At 37.0% G+C, this 20496-nt stretch overlaps 1 protein-coding gene across 3 annotated transcripts in view; it reads left to right on the top strand.

Moving 5' to 3' along the window:
- Positions 1-20496, top strand: part of PAK3 (p21 (RAC1) activated kinase 3) — a 385530-nt gene that overhangs the window by 330876 nt on the left and 34158 nt on the right. For all 3 annotated transcript variants that reach the window (XM_045587393.1, XM_036454430.2, XM_036454431.2), the window contains 3 exons: positions 17707-17755; positions 18050-18162; positions 19806-19923. In XM_045587393.1, coding sequence (XP_045443349.1) covers positions 17707-17755; positions 18050-18162; positions 19806-19923 — 280 coding nt within the window. The remainder of the gene's footprint in view (positions 1-17706; positions 17756-18049; positions 18163-19805; positions 19924-20496) is intronic.

Genomic DNA, 20496 nt, shown 5'->3' with positions numbered 1-20496 from the left:
AGAATCTTAATGAGAACTTCAAAGGACTTAATAAGAATTTCAAGGGACATATAGAGACTTTCAAGGATCTTAGTGAGAATTTCAAAGACATGAAATAGAAGCATACACTAACCTAAATAAAGAATAATTTATAGGGATTCAACAGTAGAGTAGAAGATTCCAATAATCAAATCAATGATTTGGAATATAGGGAAGCAAAAAACACCCAATAAGAAGAGTAACTAGAAGAATGTATTCTCTGGGACAATTGCCAGTGTATAAACATTCACATTATGAGGGTTCTAGAAGCAGAAGAGAAAAAGCAAGATATTGGAAAAAAAAAAAAAAAAACACTATCTGAAGAAATAATAACAGAAAATGCCCCTTACCTGGTGGAAGAAATAGACATACAAGTCTAGGAAGCACAGAGAGACCCAAATAGGCCCACACCAAGACACATCCTAATTAAAATGACAAGGGTTAAAGACAAAGAGAGAATCTTAAAAGCACCGAGGGCCTGCCAGACATGGCTTCATGGCTTAGTGGTTGAGTGTTGGGGTACATACCTGGGTTGTAGGCTCAGTCTTCACTGTGGAGTGTGCAGGAGGCTGCTGATCAATGATTCTTTCTCATAATTGTTGATTTTATCTATGTCTCCCTCTCTTTTCCTCTCTGAAATCAAGAAATATATATATATATATACACAATATATGTATATGTATATGTATATGTATATGTATATGTATATGTATATGTATGTGTATGTGTATGTGTATGTATATGTATATGTATATGTATGTATATGTATGTATATATATATGTTTGGTTATCTATAAGGGAGATCCCATAATACTATCAGCTGATTTCTCAATAGAAACTTTGAAGAATAGAAGAGAATGGTAAGAAATATTCAAAATGATGATTGAAGGTCAGATAAAAATATTCAGAGACAAGAAAAAGCTAAAGAAATTCATCACCTCCAAACTAGTATTACATGAAATTTTGAAGTGTATTCTTTAAGAAGAAGAAGAAGGAGGAGGAGGAGGAGGAAGAGGAGGAGGAGGAGAAGAGGAAGAGGAGGAGGAGGAGGAGAAGAAGGAGAGGGAGAGGGAGAGGGAGGGAGAGGGGGAAGAATAAAAAAATATGAACAATAAAATGGCAATTAGTACATATCTATCAACAATTGAATCTAAAAACAAAAAAGGAATATAATTAACAAAATAAACTGATGAATAAAATGGAACCAGAGGCATGGAAACATGGAACAGATTAAGGACTGATGAATCTCAGAGGGAAGGGGGTTAGGGGATGGGAAGAGATTAACCAATGGTCTTATGTGCTATATACATTTCCTATGGACACAGACAATAGGATGGTGAAGACCTGGGGTGTGACTGGAACTGACTGGAAGGGGTCAATTGGGGGACAAAGGGGAATATCTGTGTTCTCTCAAAAATAAAGATTTAAAAAAAAAGAAAAAAAGAATAAAGATTCCAAGGCCTGACTGCCAGAGACTTGATTCAAAAGTATGTAGTGGGGACAAGGAAAGTAAACTTTGGAAAAGTTCTTTAATTAATCCTGACCATTAATTAGACATGTGAACCAATGGGGCTAAGGTAGGAGTTACTAGTTCTAGAAATCAGCTGTAATTAGGTATGCCTCTTAGGCCTCAATGTGAAACTAAGTGGAAGGGCTTCAGTTGTCAACTGTTTTAAATAGGGAAAGTTTTCCTTAAAGAAATAAAGTGATCTTCATGGCTGCCCTTAAATGGAGAATGGGGCAAGATATGTTGGTGCACCAATTACTGTCTGACAGGAACGAATATAGTACCTCTGATGTCTCTTGGATGAGACAAGGGACTAGAAGGAAGGGATGTATCTAATGTGCCTGAAAAATTGTGCTAGCCCTTCAGCCAATAGTTTGTTTTTCAATAAATGAATGTAGGAGTTTCTTCAAGAACCTCACTGTTTTTCCTGGGATTCTTAGGTTCAGAAAATTATATATAAGCTCAACTATTTTTCATGATTTTTATATTTTACTTATTTCTTCCGCTAGCTTTTGTAGTAAAGTTTCTCTTGAAATTGTCAAGTTATCTTGGGAACTAAGGGAAGCATTTATTATATTTTGGCTAGAGGATAAAAGGGACATATTTTGCCCCCTTACTTGTGGAGATTTTGATTTGTGGGAATCAAGGTAAGAAGACCAGGACGATATACATAGCCAACCTTTTCCCAATAGAAGCCATAATGGTGCTGCATTTCTAGGAGATTAGCTACTTGTGCTTTTGCTCCTTCTTTTGTCATTTGATAGCACTGTATTTTCACTTGTTCATTTTTTAAAAAGTGTTTTGTGGTCTCTAGGGGCTCCCTTTTGATTGGACTTAACCAATCAAATAATATGTCTGCCCATTTCTCAGTGCTGTCCAATAAAAATTTCTGTAATGATGTAGATATACTGTATCTGTGTCATCTTATATCACAATCACTAGCATGTGTGGCTATAGAGCACTTGAAATATGTCTAGTGCAAATAAGAAATTATTTAGTTGAATTAATTAATTTTTAAGCACACATAGAGATGGGTATTGATGGTATGAGCCCTCAAGAACTTATTTTTAAAAATATATTGTATTATTATTATTTTTTTTTTTTACAGAGAGGAAGGGAGAAGGATAGAGTTAGAAACATCAATGAGAGAGAAACATCGATCAGCTGCCTCTTGCACACCCCCTACTGGGGATGTACCCGCAACCAAAGTACATGCCCTTGACCAGAATCAAATCTGGGACCATTCAGTATGCAGGCCTATGCTCTTTCCACTGAGCAAAACTGGTTAGGGCAAGAACTTAAAGTTTACTATGATAAATGTCTGACAAAGGGCAATATAGGGTGCAAGGAGAATATCAAGACAAGCCTACTGAATTCACCAGCAGGGCTGCCTTTTAAAGCTATTATTTTCCACCTAGAATTTTCCTTCTTAACCTCTGGTGGAATGGTAAAACAACTTTAGTAAGTAAGCCATGCCTTTTTATGTTCCTACGTGAGCCTCATCTTGTTTTTTCATGCCCCAAAGGGAAACTCCACAAGGAAGATTGTAAAAACACAATATTATGTATTAAGAAGGCTCAGAAAATAAATGTTGGATTTTAGATTTGATTTTGATTGGGTTGAATCTTTGGTGTAGTTAACAATAGAAAATGATACACAATCTACAGAGAAGTAGCATTCCAGATCTTTACTTTCAAATACAGCAAATACGTGGTTATTGAGCACTTGAAATGTGGCTAGTCCAAATTGAGATATGCTACAAGTATAAAATATGTAACTTATTTTTTAAATATAGGATTAAAATGTATATTAAATATTAGTAAATTTTATATTGATTATACATTAAGATGAGATTTTATAGACATTTTTAATTTCATCTTTTAAACTTTTAAAATATAGCTCTCAGAAACTTAAAAATATGACTGACATTTTTAATGGAGAGCACTGCTCTCATTGTAGGTTTAAATATGGGAGCTACTTATTTATTTACTAGTGGCCCAGTGCATGAAATTCTTGCACAGGGGGATGTCCCTCAGCCTGGCCTGCACCCTCTCTAATCTGGGACCCCTAGGGGAATGTCCAACTGCTGATTTAGGCCCAATCCCACAGTCAGGCATCCTCTCATAATCTGGGACCACTAGCTCCTCCCACTCACCTGCCTGCCTGATTGCCCCTAACCAATTGTGCCTGCCTGCCCGATTGGTGGAAGAGACATGGGAACTGGCCTCCTCCATGCAGCACAGAGCCCCAGGGCCCCCAGGCTTCACTGTGCGAAGCAGCCACCGATCTTCACCTCTGCTGTGTACATGGCCATCTGGTGGTGGTCATCTTGTGCAGGCCATCTTGTGAGGACATCACGCATGAGGGCCACGTAGGCTTTTATTAGTATAGATTCATGAAGTGGGTTTTTTAGATTTGTTTCTGGGGAATGGGGAGTAAAAGATGTTATAATTTTGTTTTGATTATTCATTTAAGACCCAATTTCACCAAAAGTAGCATTGAATTTAAAAAATGAAAACAGTAAGTGATGGTTTCAAATATCTCCCAGATACCAGGTAATGAAGCAAGACTGATTCCTCCCAGAACAAAGATCAGGCCACCAAAGAGCCTGATTACCAAAGAGCGCCCCTCCCCCGGCCCCCTGGTTGTTATTTATGCTTCTGACCTCTGAAGATGCAAAAGGAAAGTAATCTTTTTCTGCATACCTTTGTAAAGCCTTTATAATCTAAAATGAAAAAGTAAAGCAGAAATCCTGCTGGCTACAGCAGAAAGGTCTGTTTTAATTTTCCAGTGAGTTCATAATTTTTTTAAAATTAATTTTTAGAGAGAGGAAGAGAGGGAAGCAGGATGAGGAGAGAGAGAGATAAAGATTTGTTGTTCCACGTATTTATGCATTAATTGGTATGTGCTCTTACCGAGGATCTAATCCACAACCTTCATATTTTCAGACAACACTAACTGAGCCACCTGACCAGGGTATAAGTTCATAATTTTAAAGAATAATGAGCCCTAGCTGGTTTGGCTCAGTGGATAGAGTACTGGTCTAAGGACTGAAGGGTCCCATGTTTGATTTTGGTCAAGGGTATATGCCTGGGTTGAGTGCTCAACCCCAGTGGAGGCTTGCAGGATGCAGTCGATCAATGATTCTCTCTCATCATTGATGTTTCTCTCCTCCCTTCCTCTTTGAAATCAATAAAAAATAAATATTAAAAAAAAGAATAATGAAACCAGAAGATATTTCACCTATAGATCAAACTGAATTTTTAAGTAAGTCCTTAGAAGGTAGGAAGTCTATTTTATTTCTCAATTTGTCTCTTTTAGTGCTTTTATATTTAGTAGGCCACCCAAAACAATTTTGTACAATTTGGGTTCGCAGCAGTAGTTTACTTGGCCAAGTCAAAGAACTACAGAACTTCCCCTGTCTGCCTCCTCGTCTCTCTGAATCTGTTTTTGCCTCAATAAATATTTGTTGAACTAATGAGAATGTTTGCTTTCTAGCTCTCCTTTTCCTCTATGTCTGTGTTTTCGTGTATGTATGTACATACATTGCTCTTTCTGTATCTGACTGTTTCTCTTTTTTTCTCAATTTATATTCATCTCTGTTTCTCATATTGACTTGATCAGCCTTGCCACATCTAATTCTTTATCCTTAGGGTATATTTGTGTGTGCTACACATCTGTCTTTTTTATTCATCTTAACCTTTTACTGTGCATTTTCTCTCTCTCACACATAATCAAAATGGTCATAATATAAAGATGTATTTTAAATTGCTTTTAAGATCAAATTTATTAACTTAAATTGAGACTGTAATTTTATAATTTATTTAATTTGCTATTTTTTTGGAGTTTTGTTCTTTGTTCTTGATTTTTAAAAAGAATGATCAAAATATCAATGTATTTCTCTGTAGACCAAAAACCCACTTAAATTAGTTTTCATTTTACTTAAATTGTTCTCAATTGATTTTTTTTCATGAATTATTAGCCTAAGTTAAGTAAACTGTCCTCTATTTCAACATATAGAATTTTTATTTTCTTTTAATTAAATATGTGTTTTTTATTGTCTTCTTTTATCTGTTATAATGGTGACATTCAAATCTCTGTTAGTAATCATTTGATACTAGAAATAATCAGCTCCAGTATTCAGTTTTTAACTTCAGGGAGAACAACAGCTTATTCGTGGGAGCTGGCTTTGAGAAGAAACTCTCCATTAATCACCCTCATCTTCTTGGAAAACTAAATTTTTCCAATATGGGCTACTGCCATCCCAGCATTCAGGCCTGGAGCCAGAGAATTGGACTCCATCTTCCATAAATCTTCAGAATTGCATGTCTAATCATTTGAGGCCATAGCTAAGAGATGAAGGATTAAAATGACATTATTTCATCAGCTTTGCTGTGAAAAGTGTTCTACAGTTGCCAACAGAAGATATTTTGAGCAGATGTATGCAAGTTTTAAAAACAACAAGAAGAAAAAAAGGCCTGGTACCTCCCAAATTATCATTAACTCAACATTTGTGTATCAGAAATACTGTATATCTGGTGGTGACTTAAGAATCTTCTCTTTCTAGAATAGTTATATAAAATAACTTGTTTAATAAATGGAGTAGGGTAAGACAGCAAAGTCAAATATTTATTTTCAGTCAGCAGCCATCTTGGCAAATTCCTGTATGAACTGCAGCCATTTAACAGAATGAAGAATTTACTAATGTTGGTAGCTTTCTCACAGATTTGGTATTAGTATATTTAAATTAATTTTAAGGCCTTTCTTTAAATGAGAATACTCTCAAAAACAAGTCCTTTTTTCTCTTTCAGGTTCATATTTTTTTTTCTCTTCAACATTGTAATAGAAAAGCATTTTTGAGGAGATGATTGGATCTAGTTTAACAAATAGCTTTTTAAAAGAAATCAGCTAATTTTTGTTGAGTGACTACTATGTATAATGCACATTACATAGCATAATAGTTAAAAACCAGATTCTAGGAGTCACAGTGATTGCTATGCACCCTCCCTCTCTCTCTCTCTGAACAACTGATTGGCAGAAAAGGAAAGTTGTATCAAGAAATAAGCAGGACCCCCATCCCTAATGCATGTAACGTTCTCCATATTTTATTTATGTTATTACTAGAGGCCTGGTACACAAAATTTGTGCATGGGTAGGGTCCCTAGGCCTGGCTGGTGATCAGGGTCAATCGGGGCCTTCCTTCCAGCTGCTGGCCAGGACCTCTCTTCCCTGTTTGCCTCCTACAGGCTGGGGTCTTCCTTTATTCCATGACACCCCCTGGCAGTCAGCGCATATCACAGGGAACTTTTGAACTCCTGGTCTCCCAGTCAAACTCCCAAGGGGGACACTTTGCCTATTAGCCATATATATATATATATATATATATATATATATATATATATATATATATATATATATATATTCGTGCACTGGGGAGGGGTCCCTCAGCATCTTCTCACATACTGGGAGCCCTCAGGGGATGAGTCTAAGCTGCAGTCTGGCCTCCCTTTGCTGGAGATAACTGGGCTGATCAGGGGAAGGAGCCAGCTCCATTACCCCGCTACTGTAGCCACTGCCAGTCACCACAGCCGCCAAGGTATTTTCATAAACATGGACTCCAGTCCCTTCACCATGAAAAAAATGACAACTTTCTTTAAGCATTTTCAAGATGTGTCTTTCATAAGATATGACTTTTCTTTATTTTATTTTTTTTACCCTCACCTGAGGATATGTTTCCATTAACTTTTCCCCTTACTTAAAAAAAAAAACAACACACACACATATATATTTTATTGATTTTTTTTACAGAGAGGAAGGGAGAGGGATAGAAAGCTAGAAACATCGATGAGAGAGAAACACTGATCAGCTGCACCCTGTATACCCCCTACTGGGGACGTGCCTGCAACCAATGCACATGCCCTTGACCAGAATCTAACCTGGGACCTTTCAGTCCTCAGACCAACTCTATTCACTGAGCCAAACCAGTTTCGGCTCCCCCTTACTTCCGATTGCAGACTTGGCCCAAGCGCAAGCCTAAAGCCTTGAGCCATGGCTGGTTTGGCCTCTGCCCCTCAGATTGCCAGCTCAGCCTCAGGCTTTAGGCTTGAGCAGGGTGCCCTCACCTCTCTGATCACCTGCTTGACCCCTGCTTTTCCAATCACCAGCTTGGCCTGAGGCTTTTTGGCATGGCTCTTGCTCAACCAGGAAGTGGAACTGACCAGGAAGTGAGACCGGACTTTTTCCTTATGGCTCCTGGCACCATTTGCCTGAAAAATCTTTTTCTATCCCTTCACTTTCACTCTGTGTGAGTCCCTTATTCTGAGATGGTTGTCTTGTGGACAGCATAAGTATAGGTCATGTTTTCTTATCCACTGGATGTCTTTTGATTGGAGCTTTTAATCCATTTACATTTAAGGTTTTATTGATAGCTACTTGTTTGTAGCCATTTTTATTCTTTATGCCTGTGTTCATTCTTCCCTTTTTATTTGTTATTTTTATAATAATTGCTTTAGCATTTCTTGCTTTACTGGCTTGGGGGTGATCAACTACCTTAGTTTTTTGGTGTGTATTTTGTGTGGGTTTTTTGTTTGTTTTGTTTTGTTTTGTTTTTGTCTGTGAAGGTCCTGATTTCCCCTTCAATTTTTCATGATAGTCTTGCTGGATAGAATATTCTTGGATTCAGTTCCTTGCTTTGCATCACGTTGTATACTTCATTCCATTCCCTTCTGGCCTGTTGTGTTTCTGTTGAGAAATCATTTAATATTCTAATGGGAAATCACTTTTAGGTAACTCTCTGATTCTCTCTTTCAATCTTTAAAATTTTTCTCTTTGTCATGGTATTGGGTCTTTTCGGGTTCATCTTGTTTGGGACTCTTTCTATTTGTATGACTCTTTTCTTCCTTAAATCAGGGAACTTTTCTGTCATTAGTTCTTCAAATATGTTTTCTGTTCCTTGCACCTCTTCTTGCCCTTCTGGCACCCTTATTATACAGATGTTACTTCATTTAGTGTTGTCCCAAATCTTCCATAAGCTCTCCTCCTGCTTTTCTCACTTTCTCCCCTCTAATTGCTGTTAAGATTGCATATTTTCCTGTCCTGTCTTCTAACTTGCTAATTTGGTTCTTAGCTTCTTATCTATTGTTGAAACCTCCCATTGTGTTTTTTTATTGTAGCTATATCATTCTTCATTTCCTCTTGATTCTTACATAAGTTGATTTTCTCATCCAGTCAGTTTAGGAACTGTATGATCCTTATTCTGAATTCTTTTGCTGACATATTGTATGCCTCAGTTGTTAACTTCAGATTCTCGAAATCAGCAGGGGTGCATGCACAGTTTCTCTGGTGTATGACTCCCTGTGAGGTACCAGAGTCTTCTAGCATACAATTCACTATATTGTCCTGGCACCCAAGGCACAGTGAATTGCATGCCAGAAGGCTCTGGGCCCTCACTAGAAGTCACACACCAGAGGAACTGTGCATGTGCCCCTGCCTACCTTGTGTGTCTGAAGTGGACAACTGAGGTGGTGGGCTTGGAGGGAGAGGAATACACTCTGGGGCTCACAGGAACCTGCGGCCAAGGAGGTTAGAGTCCCAGAGTTTGTGGGTCTGCAGATAAAGTAGAAGGTCTTTGGGTGGAGTGGCTGCAGGATCCAGGATAATATCTGAGGACATCCTGGTGGTGATGAGGCTGGGCTCCTAGTCACAGCAGCTATCCCATTCAAGATGGCATGGTTTCTATGCCATAGCTGGCTGCCCTGGTATATGACATAGAAACCCCTAGCAGGGACTCCCCATCTATTAGAACCTGGTCTTCCAGCCCCTGAAATTCCTGCAGGATCTGTCACACACAAACACACACACACACACACACACACACACACACACACACACACACCATGCACATCTACACACTACCCTTTTGCTCCCTCACATTCTCACCCTCACTGGCAGCCACATTAACCAGTTCTGCATGATCTTATTTTCTGGAGGCATTGTCTTAAACTTTTTAAAATATCTTTATAAACTCATGTTTTTGTTCGTTTGTTTGTTTTGTTTTTTGTATTTTGAATTTGTTTTAATTGCATTGATCATTGTTTTTGATGGTCCAACTGTCCTATCTTTAGGTAATGTGATCCCTTTTCACAGCATTAATTTTTAAAGTGGCCTGAAAAAACTTCTTTATTACATGTAACATTTGCAATTAAGAGGTCAAACTTTCATAAATAATTTATTTCTATATTTTTATTACAATTCTGACAGGTACTCTCCATAAGCATCCAAAACCAGCATTTATTGAGAATATTTCAAACTAATGTGTCTTTCCTAAAAAGTACTTTACATATAAAAATAAATGAATATGCAAAATTACCACATTACATAAGATATTTTATAAGGATTTGAATTTAGGGCAATTCTTTTTTCCTAATGAAACATTTTAGGAAAAAAACACCTTTGTACTTGGGCATATATGTTACATTTCTCTCTGTATGTTGTTGGTGTATTTTTAATACAAGTGGTAACAAACTATCTCCATTTCTGTTATGTGCCTCTGACTTAAAGGTTACATATCAGTACTTTATTTTTAACAGAAACAATGTTTTGTCATTTGGATATACTGTAATTTATTTAATCATGCCCTCCATCAATAGACATTTAGTTTTTGTTTGTTTTTTTCAAATATTTTGCTATATAAACAAGGCTTCAGTGAAGATCCTTGAAAATGAGCTGTTTAATACATATGCAAATTTATCACTAGGACAAATTCCTGAATGTAGAATTATTAGATGAAAGGATATGTGCACTTTTAATTACCAAGTTGTCATTCATTTAGGTTGTTCTATCTAACATTCCTACCAGCAAGTTATGAGAGTGCCTGTTTGTCCATCTCCTCACCAACACAGCCATATTCATTAATTTGGGATTATAGAACTATAATTAAAAGCACATCCCCACACTGATTTTCAGGAGGAAAATATTTTTAAAAGGAACTCTAATAAGAAATAATATGGCAAAACAGAGGCTATCCTGAAGAATCCATTGGCCAATATAGTCCATGTCTATATGATGCCAAAGTATATTTGTTGCATATCTCATCTCTTTGTAGATGCCAAACTTGTCAAAAAATGACAATGGAAGCATCTTTTGAAATCATTGTTCTCCTATGTGTAAAGATATATATTTGGCCAAGGGAATTTTGTCAATCATTGGATCTTTGCCAGTTGCATAATTATATAGAGCTAGAGGCCCAGCATGTATGAAATTGTGCACAGTTAGGGTTCTTAGACTTAGCTTGGCCTCTGTCGCTGGCCTCTGCCTCCCTGTGAGGTGAAGCTCCCCACCCCAAAAAGCTCCACAATGCTCGAGGCCCCTCAAATGCTCTGAGAGACCCCCCCCACCGCCTATCACTGCTCTGTAAGGATCCCTCTACCCCGCCACTGCCCCACATGTTGCTGCTTTGGAGACTACACATGATCATGGGTTGACATGGGTCTTAGGAGGAAACATAAAAACATGACAAAGACTGCTAATAATTAAACTGATTTGTCTTAGGAGGAAAAAAGAAATAGTGAATTGTATGTTTCTTTTTAGAACCTTTAAAACCTATGTCAATGTTTTCATTTTCATGTTAAGTACTTGGTCAGGTCAAGAAGAAAGTGTCGGTAAAGCATTTAATGTATTGCCATAAACCCAATAGTAAACATCACATTATAATTAATGATGAAACCCAACAGTTAAATAATTGGTTGGTTTAATATTCTGGAACCACAATATAGGTTAACTGAAATTTTTTTTTCCTCAAAATTAGGAGACTTTTGTTACATACTACGGTAGCTATGTCATCTTAGAGGATCGCTTTTTCCTTGAGTCTGCATAATGCTTGATTTATTTATATCATCTAAATGAATGAGTCTTGTAATAAATAAACAAAAGTCCATCATAAACAAATGTCCTTCCTTCTGCATTCTGGCTTTAATACAACTGGAAAAGAGGGAAAATATGAATTAATGTAATTAAATGGCATACAAATAAAATTATAGTCTGTGGATGATGATGAAGATAGATGATGATGTTTGCTAATATTTATTGGCAATTACTATATGTCAGAACTGTTTTTTAAATACTGTATATATTTGATCCTCTAATCCTGAGCCATGGAGAGGTTAAATTATTTACTCAGGATCACACAACTAGGAACTGGTAGAATTTGAACCTGGAAAGTTTTGAGTTGATGTGAGTGAGTACTGTTTTTCTTAACCCATCAGTGAACAAAGAGAATTCTTTAATATATTAATAAGAGAAGTGAAATTCACAAATGTTCCAGTTAGAATATGGAAAAGCATCAGAATTGGGGTACAGAGATATTGTTAGAGGTGCTAAGAAGGAGCTGGAGATGGCACTAAATTTTACTCTGCAAGTTAGTGCCTGAGTATGTGTGTTTGAATTAAGGATTCTACAAAGCTTGAAAGTTGGGACAACCAACAACTTATTGGTCAAAGCTGTGAATACTAAATGGTTAATAACATGTTTGGTGTGAGGGTTGGGTGTGAGAAGTGAAGTGGAGAAGGGTATCACCAATTTAAATATTGGGACAAGAGTTGGAAGGAAGGAGAAAATGGTTCCCACAAGATAATTGCATGTGTGCAATAAGACTAGGGAAGGAAAAGTGAGGAGTAAACTTCATTTTTTAGTTAATAACTGATTCCTAGAGTTTCAGGGTCTTTAAACCTCTTTGGATTAGGGATTCTTGGCAATTACATATAACCCAGTATATTGGTATTTTAGGTTTAGAACTCTAGTAATTTTAAAATAATGAAGTGCTAAGGGAATAATGAAGTGCTAAGGGAGGGGAGTCACAAAAACACCAAGGATAGAAAGGTTAAGGTATGGAGATGTTAAACGTGAATCCCCCTTATGCTCCAAGTCAATCACAATTTTAACCCCTAGGACAGTGGAAATGGGCTTAGGGAGTGGAGGGTGAGATGGTGAAAAAAAGGAAAGCAACCTTGGCAGAAATTTTGGGCCTCTCTCTCTAGGCTTTCACTGGAATAGATCCCATTTTATACAGAGAGTTTCTGCATATGATAAAGATTTCCTCATTTGATAAAGAGATTCCAAACTTAAAGAAAAAGGCAGGGCTAGCCAGCTTGGCTCAGTGGCTAGAGTGTCAGCCTGTGGACTCAAAGACCCCTGATTCTATTCTGGTCAAGGGCATATACCTAGGTTGCCGGCTGGATCCCCAGTAGGGGGTGTGCAAAAGGCAGCCAATTTATTATTCTCTCCCATCATTGATATTTCTATCTCTCTATACCTCTCTTTTTCTGTCTGAAATAATTTTTTTTAAAAGAAAGAACTCATAGTTTAGTGTATTTTCATATAAAAGAGAAACCAAGATGGAGACAAAGGTAAACACCTGAATTACTGCCTTGTACAACAATTTCAAAACTACAACTAAAAGACAGAATGAACATCACCCAGAACCACAGGAAAGCTGGCTGAGTGGAAATTCCACAACTAGAAGGAAAGAGGAAAGCACACACAGAATCAGAGGAGCTGCAAAGAGCTGAGATACAGAGACACGCATACAGAGAGGAAGGGTGGCAGAGTGCCTGGCTGGCTTTCTCTGGCGGGAGAGGGAAGGAAGCCCCTGACTGTATGGAACCCCAGTTCTGACTGTACTGAACCCCAGTTCCTGGCAAAACCCATGGACTCAAGCTCATACGGGAGGAGTCTGGACTGTCAGATAGAAAGTTTCACGGAGACTTGGGGAAGCCGCAGCAGGCAGGGGTATGAAGGCTCGTGAGTGTGCACAGAGAAGACTGACTGCTGAGGTTGCCACCAAATCTCCCTAGTGGAAGGGATTCAGAAATTCCTCACTGCACTGAACCTCAGTTCTGACTACACTGAATCCCAGTTCCAGGCGAGCCTGGAGGAATCTGGACTGTCAGGCAGAAACTCAGGGGAGCCCTGGAAGGCAGAGGTATGGAGGCATGTGCACAAGGGCAGGGCTGATGGGAAGCCAAGACTGTGTGCTTAGCCCTGAGACTCTACCCCATCTAAGCAGAGCACAGAGGCTTTTGCAATTTTGCAAGTCTGGTCCTATAAGGCTATCTCCAGAACAGGTCTCCCAGCATAGACACAGCTAATACACATAGCTAACTGGCCTGGAGGTCAATTCATCCGAGTGATACCAACAACAATCAATACTTAACTACAACAAGGCTGTACACACGGACCACAAAGGGGTGCACCAAGAGTATCCAACTCAGGTGACTGGGAAGGCTGGCCCACTGGGCCATATAAGAAACCTAGCACACAGAGCTACTCTACCAACTCAAGGAAGCAGCAAAAATGCAGAGACAAAGTAACAGATCACAAACAAAAGAAATAGAGGAAAATAAATGACTGGATATGGAATTCAAAACTACAGTCATAAGGTTTTTTAAGAATTTCCTAGAAAAGGCAGATAAATTTAGCCAGACCCTTGAGGATATGAAAAAGAACCAACTAGAAATTAAACATACACTGACTGAAATTAAAAAAATATATTATACAGAGACCTAATAGCAGACTTGAGGAATGCAAAAATCAAGTCAAAGATTTGAAATATAAAGAAGCAAAAAACACTCAGCCAGAAAAGCAAAAAGAACAAAGAATCCAAAAATATGAAGATAGTATAAGAAGCCTTTGGGACAACTTCAAGTGTACCAACATCAGAATAATGGGGGTGCCAGAAGAAGAGAGAGAACAAGATACTGAAAACCTATTTGAAGAAATAATGACTGAAAATTTTCCCCACCTGGTGAAAGAAATAGACTTAACAAGTCTAGGAAGTGCACAGAACCCCAAACAAAAGGAATCCAAAGAGGACCACACCAAGACACATCATAATTAAAATGTCAAGAGCAAAAGACAAAGAGAGATTCTTAAAACCAACAAGAGAAAAACAGCTAGTTACCTACAAAAGAGTACCCTTATGACTGTCAGCTGATTTCTCAACAGAAATTATGCAGGCCATATTGGAGTGGCAAGAAATATTCAAAGTGATGAATAGTAAGAGCCTACAACCAAGATTACTCTACCTAGCAAGGTTCACAGATAAGAAAAAACTAAAGTAGTTTATCACCATCAAACCAGTATTATATGACATGCTGAAAGGTATTCTTTAAGAAGAGGAAGAAGAAAAATGTAAAGATAAAAATTATGAACAACAAATACATATCTATCTACAAGTGAACCCAAAAATCAAGTGAATTAAAAATCTGAGGAACAGAATAAATTGGTGAATATAATAGAATCAGGGGCATAGAGAGTGAACTAATAATTCTCAGGGAGAAAGGTATATGGGGGGTGCAGGAAGAAACTGCACAAAAATTGTACACCTATGGATAAGGGCAGAGAGTGGGGTGGGAACCAGGTGGAGGGGCACTATTGTGGGGGGGGGGGAAAGAAACTATTGTAATAATCTGAACAATAAAGATATATTAAGTAAAATAAATATTTCAGCTTGGGGGGGAGGGAAGAAAAAGAAAGAGGCAAAATCACTTTAGTAAGAAAAAAAGGACATGGGACCTCTAAAAAGTATTCTAATAGTCCTTGTCCTTTTTAAAAATAGTAATAGAGCCAAAGCCAGTTTGGCTCAGTGGATAGAGGGTCAGGCTGCAGACTGAAAGGTCGCAGGTTCGATTTTGGACAAGGGCATGTACCTTGGTTGCAGGCACAACCTTGGTGGGGGGTGTGCAGGAGGCAGCTGGTCGATGTTTCTCTCTCATTGGTGTTTCTAGCTTTCTATCCCTCTCCCTTCCTCTCTGTAAAAAATCAATATAATATATATTTTAAAAAATAAATAAAAATAAAAATAGTGATGGACGCTAGCAATGTTTTAACTGGGAGAATGGAAAGAGCCAACTAACAATTCAGCAAGTGAGTCATCCTTACTGTGAAACCAATAACAGCAACAGCAACAGCAATGACAATATTAGCAGTTACCATATTAAAGCACTAATTCTGATCTGGGAACATTGCTAAATGCTTACACAGACTGTGTCATTTAATTCTCTGACTTCTAAGAGATAAATACTTTATCTAATTTTGCAGATTGCATCACTTTTTTGCTTCTGAAGGAATTGAGCAAGTGGAATACATATATAGAAATAAACCAAGTAAAGGCATTTTTAAATTTAATTCTGCATAGAGATTTGAGTAGTTGCTTAGGGCTTATACAACTGAAATACTAGTACACACTAGGTTGAGGTGACCTGTTCCTTTAAATTCAGGTAATTCTAAGTTTGGTATGGCAAAACACAAACTGGCCTCTAAACTCAGGAAGGTCTGATTTTTTTTTTTCCAAGAAGGGAGAGTTTTATATAAACTTGAGTAAAAGAAGAAATGCTCAATTGCATGTTTGCTTAAAAAGACTTTTATTATTTGGTTTATTCAACAAATAGTTATTGAACACCAGCTATGTGTTCTGAGCCCAGAATTTCAAATATATAATATTGAGAGAGCAACTTGTTTCATTTAATCCTTAAACCTAAGGAATTTCTGAAATTACCAAATTCTGATTTAGAGAGCACCTATTGATTAAGTGTTATTTCTCACTCTAATTTCAATAGATATTTAAATACCCATGCAGAGTGACAAGAGCAGTACACTTTATAGATGCTAGATCATGGAATTAAAGAATATTAAAAATTAAGTAACCCATTTTCTATATTATGCAGATCAGAGAGTCAGACAGGCTTAGATTATAAACTCTATAACCTTGGACAGGTTTATTAACCTCTCTGAGTCTTAGATTCATTATCTATAATATGTGAATAATAGCACTTGCCTTATATGAATACAGTAAGGATGACATAAGACCATTTATATAAAATTCTTAATGCAGTGTCTGACACATGCAACATGTTCAATATATGTTTTCTGTTATTGTGATTACTATTTTCCAAGTGAGGGCACTGAAACACAGAGAGTGGAAGTGACTAGCCTAAGGTTACACAGCTTGTTAATGTTAGGACAAACATTAGAACTCAAATCTCTGTTAGTACTCAAATATTCCTTAAACTATACCACCAATTTTAATCCTTAGGAACAGGTAATATAAACTTCCTAGGCCTGTGATAAATATTTTAGCTCATCCAGAGGGAAAAATGACAAGGAAATGGCTGACATAGCAAGAGAATTTCTGGACTCAAAAAACAAAACAACAAGGGATAAATAGAGAACAAATGAGATACAACAATTACCAGAAAGTTTAAGCAGCAGTGTTAAAACATTACTATTCCTGGTGAATCTCAGAACTGATCTCTACTCTCCCAGCCCCCCCCCCCCCATTCTCCCCTTCCTACTCTTTTTTTATTCACCACCAACATTTCTATAAAAATGACTTTTTGCTTCCCCTGGAGATGAGAGGGAGGGGAGGTCTTTCAGGATGCAGAAGTGTTTCACAAAATTTTACCATGAAGTCAGCTTTATTAGACAATTTCTACTTGAAAGCAAAGGAGCCTTGTAATTCAAATTATAATGGATGCATGAATACTACCAAGAGTTAAAAAATGATATGTTTTTAAAAGCATAGTGGAGTGTAACCTCATAGTAGAAGCTGTTGAGAAATATAGCAAAAAGGAAAACAAAAGGTTTAAGAGTAAAGCCATGTTATTGGTTTGTGTAGCTATTAGTTAAGTACAGCACTGAGAATTATTTATTGTTAGATGAAGATATTAAGAATTAGAAATATGTTTTAAAGCTACTCTGTTTATATGATAAAATAAACAATTAACTTACAGTTGGCTAGCAAAAAAAAAAGATATATTTTTTCTTAAACTATACTTAAGTTTAATTAGATAACTCTCATATTGGTTGTTGCAACATCAAAAGAGTATTTAAAATGTTCCAGGATATTTCTAAAAGAAGCAAGGCACTTTGCTGTTTATTACTGTGTAGTACCATGGTACACAGATTGCTGCCAGAAAGTCTGACTGGATTTCCTGGCCCACCAAAAGAAATATGCCATAACTATTTCTGGTGTAATTACTGTATAAAATGGTTGTTACCTTTTTACTTAACCCTTTAATCTTGAGTTTGTTGATATCCTTCTCCTAAAAACAATTGCTTTTATTTCAAAGACAACATATTGATAGCACTTTAATTGCTTATTCAGTTGATAATTTTCACCTTCACAGGGCATCGGGTACTGTCTATACAGCACTTGACATTGCAACAGGACAAGAGGTAAGTTCTAATATGCAATCCTGACTTTTACTTTTCTTTATTCATATTAATCAGATTTCCTCTTTGATGGCATCTATGCCTGAAAAAAATGGATACTACTGGATTAATATTGCAGTTTTCTTTAATGGTGTCTAAAGTATCTGAAGTGGATAGTTTACTCATGATTAACCACAGAAAAGGGGGCTTTGTGGCACCAAGACAAAGCTTCTTAAGATAAAGAATTTGTATACCCCAAAATATGGATTTTTTTTCGCCTAATAATTATAACATTCTTATATTTTAATCATCATTCAGGTAGCCATAAAGCAGATGAACCTTCAACAGCAGCCCAAAAAGGAATTAATTATTAATGAAATTCTGGTCATGAGGGAAAATAAGAACCCCAATATTGTTAATTATTTAGATAGGTAAGTGTGCTCTCTAATTGTTTGTTTGTTTGTTTTGTTTTTTATGGAATGCCATTTTATTGGCAAATTACTTTATATAGGATCTATTTAGCTTCCATTGTATAAATATGTGTCAAATGTTACAAAATGTAGTATCAGATCTATTGATAAACTTGCATCTGTTTATTTTTGTCCACCCATCAAACATTTGGAGACACATTTTATAGTCTTATTTTTAAACATGAGCTGTTTTTGTAATTTCCTTTGGGAATTGTGACTTCTTGTTCGCAGGAAATAGCATACTGCATATAGGACAGGGCTGTGATGCATTAAATTTCATCAAATGTTTGTTTGAAGCTAGTGCAGTCTCTGGGTGTATAAATGAGGAAGCCTGTCTAAGATGGCCCTGATTTAATGTGTGCTTTGTAATTAACTGACAGTGAGGCCAGGGAATTGAAATTTTAATCTCAAACCTTTTTCCTAGACCAGGTAATGAATGTCTCTTTCATCAGTGGTATTAGCAGTGGGTTATAAAAATAATAAATAAATAAATAAATAAATAAATAAATAAGGATTTAAAGACAGCACCAGCTCTTCAATTGTGGTTAACATTTGTCTCCTTCAATTTCAATAAGTGTTTGTTTAGCACCACTGTGCTGTGTACTCTGGGGATACAAAGTAAATAAGACTGTGTCTACAATATCAGGGAGCTTAGGATCTTGCTTTTTGTGTCTTGCACCAGGTGGACCAGTAGTACAGGAGAGGAAAGGGAGACAAAAAAGGAAGGGTCAAATTTTATAGTTGAAGTCAGTGTTTCATAAAGTGTCACAACTGACCTCTATCAGAACTGACACTTCATCACAGTAAATTCATTGCAAACATTAATCTCTTTGATTTAGTGACTACTTGAAAACATTTCAGTAATCAATTCAGTAGAATTAAAAAATAATAATGCCAAGATCTGAATAAATATTCTGTACATCTGTATGCCATGTGGCCAGCTCAGTATAAGAAGTCAACATTGTGATTTAGGTTATCCAAAAGGGCTATCCATTGATCCTGTTCACTGAAACTAGCTTTTACAAGGAATATAGTAGTCAATAACCAGAACCCTCCCTGTTCTTTTCCTTCCTCTGTGGTGCACAGTCATATCTAGTGGTCCTTTGATTTCCATAAATATTCTCTTCCAATGTTAAGGAAGTGTCTCATCACTATCACTGATCTTCTCCTTCTCCTTCTCCTTCTCCTTCTCCTTCTCCTTCTCCTGCTCCTGCTCCTGCTCCTGCTTCTTCTTCTGTTAATCCTCACCTGAGGATATTTTCCCATTGATTTTTAGAGAGAGTGGAAGGGAAATGAAAAGAGAGAGAGAGGGAGAGAAACATCAGTTGCCTCCTGCATCAGGGCCAAGGATGGAGTCTGCAACCGAGGTAGGTATCCTTGACTGGGAATCGAACCCAGGACCTTTTATCCCTCAAGCCAAGGCTCTATCCACTGAGCAAAACGAGCTAGGGCAATATTATCTTCTTGTTATTTAATATAATCAAATGTATAGAAACTGAATGCAAATTATGTTTTTAATAGGGATATGGAAGAATCCCCACTTTCTTAGGCTGAAGTCAATGTCTTTTTTTCCCCTTTTTTTGTTTGTTTTTTTTTTGTTATAGCTACTTAGTAGGTGATGAACTATGGGTAGTCATGGAATATTTGGCTGGTGGCTCTTTGACTGATGTGGTCACAGAGACCTGTATGGATGAAGGACAGATAGCAGCTGTCTGCAGAGAGGTAAGAAAATAGAGCATTTCTAGCTGATGATAACACCAAAATTGGCAGTTCTTTCTTTATCTCTGATTATTCAGAATGTTTATAACATCAAAGTAATAATAGCATATTTTTTTCTACTGAAAAAAAATTGGAGGCCCTAAATTAAGTTTAAATTCTAACATAATAGCACTCCTTTTCCGCAGTCCCTAGTTTGTTTTAGCTGCTATACTATGGATCTTTTCAGTTCCATTATGCCTATCCACAGAGTACATATCTAAGCCTGAATGGTTTTAAGTCCCAGTGAACATAGAAAATAATAATGCTGGCAAGGAACTTCTTTCTTATTTGGAAAAAAATTTACTTAGTAATTATTTTGTCTTGGATGTGCAATGTGTGCACATTGCACATCCAAGACAAAATAACTACTAAGTAAAAGTACAAACCATATTATAATCACATCATTTTTAGAAAATAACTTAACCAAGGTCTTCCCTTAGCCTGGAAAGTAGTTACTTTCACAGTACAAGTTGGGCATCCCTCATAGCCCTCTAATGTGTTTTAAGTGTCTGCCTCTTTTCCAATAACAGTGTCATA

This window comes from Pipistrellus kuhlii, unplaced genomic scaffold (assembly GCF_014108245.1).
Source record: "Pipistrellus kuhlii isolate mPipKuh1 unplaced genomic scaffold, mPipKuh1.p scaffold_m20_p_29, whole genome shotgun sequence".
Taxonomy (NCBI): Eukaryota; Metazoa; Chordata; class Mammalia; order Chiroptera; family Vespertilionidae; genus Pipistrellus; species Pipistrellus kuhlii.
Note: the sequence above shows the minus strand (reverse complement) of the source record. Positions and strands in the feature narration are given on the sequence as shown.